The 3,905-nt window shown below is 49.9% G+C and overlaps 1 protein-coding gene across 1 annotated transcript; it reads right to left on the bottom strand.

Moving 5' to 3' along the window:
* Positions 1 to 592: 592 nt before the first annotated feature.
* Positions 593 to 3,636, bottom strand: LOC139828720 (olfactory receptor 14J1-like). Its single transcript, XM_071812858.1, has 2 exons — positions 3,086 to 3,636; positions 593 to 644 (listed from the first exon to the last, which is right to left on the bottom strand). Exons 1-2 carry the CDS (start codon positions 3,634 to 3,636, stop codon positions 593 to 595), a joined length of 603 nt encoding a protein of 200 aa, XP_071668959.1.
* Positions 3,637 to 3,905: the final 269 nt, after the last annotated feature.

Here is a 3,905-nt window from a genome sequence, read left to right as displayed (position 1 = left end):
TTCCCCACCTGCTCTCACCCCAGCATTTCTTGTGGCCTTTTACCTGACAGGTGAGATGTAACCTCATCATGATCTTCTGAACCCCATGGCTGCTGTTGGGGTTTCAGCTTCTCTGACAGACACGACCATGTCCCTGCTGCTGTCCCTTCGTGTTCTCAAGTGGAAAGGACGTGACAACCCGTCTCCAAGGCCTCTTCCTAGGGCCTGTGGGTGCTTAGGCAGAGATACCTTCCCAGCTCTATTCCTGCTGCTGGGCTGTCACCTCCAGAGACAGAACTAGCGTCACAGTCCCCTTCACAGCCATGGTGTTCCAACTCATTATGAGTTTCTGAGCCAAAAGTGACCTCATAATCCCATACCCATCTGTCACCCTCCTTATGGGCCAGGACCTGACTAGATAAGGCTAGGCTTGTTTTATCAAATTGATCAAATTTATATCCTACTAAAAACCTGAGTGGAGAAGCGTTCTGTAAGGGAATGTGAAATGTTGACATCTTTTCTACATCCTCTCCTGCCTCATTTATTTTTTTTATTTTTTTCCTTCTTCCTGGTTGCTAATTGCATGTTCACTAACTGAAATGAAAAGCCAATCTCACACCCGGAGATGAGATACTGTGTATTCCAGAGTTGTGCAAGTCTGGATGCTGGAATAAAACCAGCACAACAGGTAGAGAAGGAACATCTATTATATCCAAAATCTTATCCCTACATTCAGACCCTCCCGGCAGCCCTAAAGAGCCAGGAGTTTACACATTGGCATATGCGTTACATAATCATTTTATCACTACACATGCTTGTTCAGGAAGGGTCCCCGGCTGACCCCAGTCTCCCATGCTGAGGATGTGTATTTTAGTATTACATATTTTAGGTTAGCAACTGCAGGCAGGATTCATTCTTTTCACTGGTAAGGACTACATCTTCTGTCTTCAAACACCTCTCCAAGGTAAAGATTCATTGAATCCTAGAATAACTCAGGTTTAAAGAGAGCCCTGAACATCATCTTGTCTCACTCTCCTGCTCAAGGCAGGGTCCACCAGGTGAGGTTGTTCTAGGCCTCTGCCCGGCTTTGCATCATCCACAAAGGAGCTGAAACTGTGCTCCATGACACGATGAAGTGGCAGAATAGAGACATTCAACAGTGTTGGCCCCAGTACTCATCACTGAGGGATGCCGCTAGAAACCGACTAAACACAGGACTTTGCACCACTGATGATCTTTGGGCTTGGTCATCCAGCCAACTTCCCACCCATCACAACATCCACATCTTTATCCCAGATCTTCCCAAGCTGCTCTAAGGCCACCACAGGAGACCATGTCTGGGGCCTTGCAAAACTCCATGTACACAACAAGCCTTTCTTTCCCCTGCCCATTTGGGTTCAGCAATCCCTTCCTTGTCCTACAACTGCCTGGACATGGATGCAGGAGAATGTGACTCGTCACCCTCCCAGGGACAGCCGTAGGCTGACCAGCCTGTCATTCTCCCAGTTCTCCTTCCTGCCATTCCTGAAGATGGGTTTGACGTCTGCCCTTCTGAGGGACCTCTGATCCTCTCTGATCACTCTGGCACTTCTGAGACCACAATCCAGAATTTCCCAGAGAGAAAGAGGGGCAGGTGTAGGACTGTGTAGAACAGCATGGGATGAGGATGGCAAAGGTGATACCGCAAACAGGGACACTTGCAATGAGCCTGTCCAAGTGAGCGTAGATGAATCTCACTGTGCCACTGGAGTTTGTCCCTGGAGTCAGACACAGAAATATCAGGGTTCTGTCAGGTGTCCACATCTGAGCTGGCCTCATGGATTCTTAAAACACATTGAGATAATCAGGGACAGACACTTTCGCTTTAACCACAGAGGCAGGAGTCACAGTGTCCCTATGCGGTCCAGTTCCTATACCCAAAGGATGGGAGGCACCTCAGCCCTATGTCACCATGTTCTACATTTATCTTTGATGTCCCTCATCATCAGGAATGCACATTGGTTCAAGGAAGCACATCCAAGTGCTGCATTCTGGTGGTTTCCTATGGGATATTAGTCCCAACATGATGTGACCTCAATAAACTCTGTCTCACAGGCCTTCATGGAACCACAAGGAACAGCTGATGGTGTTTGTACTGACTTGGGTTCATATCGCCTCACGTACATGATGTGCATGCTCACATCTCATCTGTACAATGCAAACATGGACCTCTGACCTATTCATTCAGTGTAATTCCATGGAGGGACAAAGAGCTCTGAGCTGGAGTGAGAGGCCAGTGCTGGAAATGGTGGCTGTGAGGGGCCAGCCCATGACGATTGCCCTGGGTGTCCAGTGCACAGGGGCACAGCCCAGCCCCTGCTCTGCTGGTCCTGCAGGTCTCTGGCAGGAGGCCTGGCTGTGAGAGGACACTGCTGTGTGCCAGCCCTGCACACACACACTGTTCAGCTGTGCCCTGGGGTTTGCATCTGTGGCCACTTTTGTGGGCATGTTCTTGAGAGAAGGTTTATAACAAGACCTAAACCTTCACGCCCTGCCCATAGGAGATCACCTTTCTATCTGGAAAGGCTGTTGTGAGCCCAGCTCTGTCACAGCAGTGCCCATTGGCTGTCCCTGCCTGCGCTCACAGCACTGACACACAGCAGGACGGGGACCAAGCTGCCAGAGCACTCAGGCCTTGCACCAACACAAGGGGTGAGAAGGAGAGTGTGGGAGTGGAACCAGAACAGCTCTGGAAGAACAAGCACTGGTGCTTCCCGGCAGTGCTGCCATGAGACAGCTCTTTTCCCTTCGACCCATGAACATGGGAACTATCACTGCAGCTCCAGAAAGGTGTTGGAGAAAGAATGTCAGTAAAAATATTGGTGAAGGACCCTTTATTTTGCTTAAACACAGAGAAAACAATTCCACATTGACACAGTCACTCACTGAGAAGTGAAAAGCATGCAGTGAATTACAAAGGGAATAAAAATATTATCATTAAAAAAAAAATCACAACTAGAGACAAAAAATACTACACAATATGAACCTGCAATGAGAATGTCTTCTTATGTAGAAGAAGACAGAGACAGTTTATAGGTTCAGATGAAATCCAGTCATCAGTTTCCACAGGGCATCCTTGAGCTCCTGGTTCCTCATGCTGTAGATGAGGGGGTTCACTGCTGGAGGAACCACCGAGTACAGAACAGACACCACCAGACCCAGGGATGGGGAGGAGATGGAGGGGGGCTTCATGTAGGCAAACACACCAGTGCTGACAAACAGGGAGACCACGGCCAGGTGAGGGAGGCAGGTGGAAAAGGCTTTGTGCCGTCCCTGCTCAGAGGGGATCCTCAGCACGGCCCTGAAGATCTGCACATAGGACACCACGATGAACACAAAACATCCGAAAGTTAAACAGACACTGACTACTAGAAGCCAAACTTCCCTAAGATAGGAGTGTGAGCAGGAGAGCTTGAGGATCTGGGGGATTTCACAGAAGAACTGGCCCAGGGCATTGCCCTTGCACAGGGGCAGTGAAAATGTATTGGCCGTGTGCAGCAGAGCATTGAGAAACCCAGTGGCCCAGGCAGCTGCTGCCATGTGGACACAAGCTCTGCTGCCCAGGAGGGTCCCGTAGTGCAGGGGTTTGCAGATGGCAACGTAGCGGTCGTAGGACATGATGGTGAGAAGATAAAACTCTGCTGAAGCTAAAAAGAGAAACAGAAAGAGTTGTGCAGCACACCCTGCATAGGAAATGACGCTGGTATCCCACAGAGAGTTGGCCATGGACTTGGGGACAGTGGTGGAGATGGAGCCCAGGTCGAGGAGGGCAAGGTTGAGCAGGAAGAAGTACATGGGGGTGTGGAGGTGCTGGTCCCAGGCTATGGTGGTGATGATGAGGCCGTTGCCCAGGAGGGCAGCCAGGTAGATGCCCAGGAAGAGCCAGA

This window comes from Patagioenas fasciata, chromosome 10 (assembly GCF_037038585.1).
Source record: "Patagioenas fasciata isolate bPatFas1 chromosome 10, bPatFas1.hap1, whole genome shotgun sequence".
Lineage (NCBI taxonomy): Eukaryota > Metazoa > Chordata > Aves > Columbiformes > Columbidae > Patagioenas > Patagioenas fasciata.
This window is presented reverse-complemented; position numbering and strand designations above follow the sequence as displayed.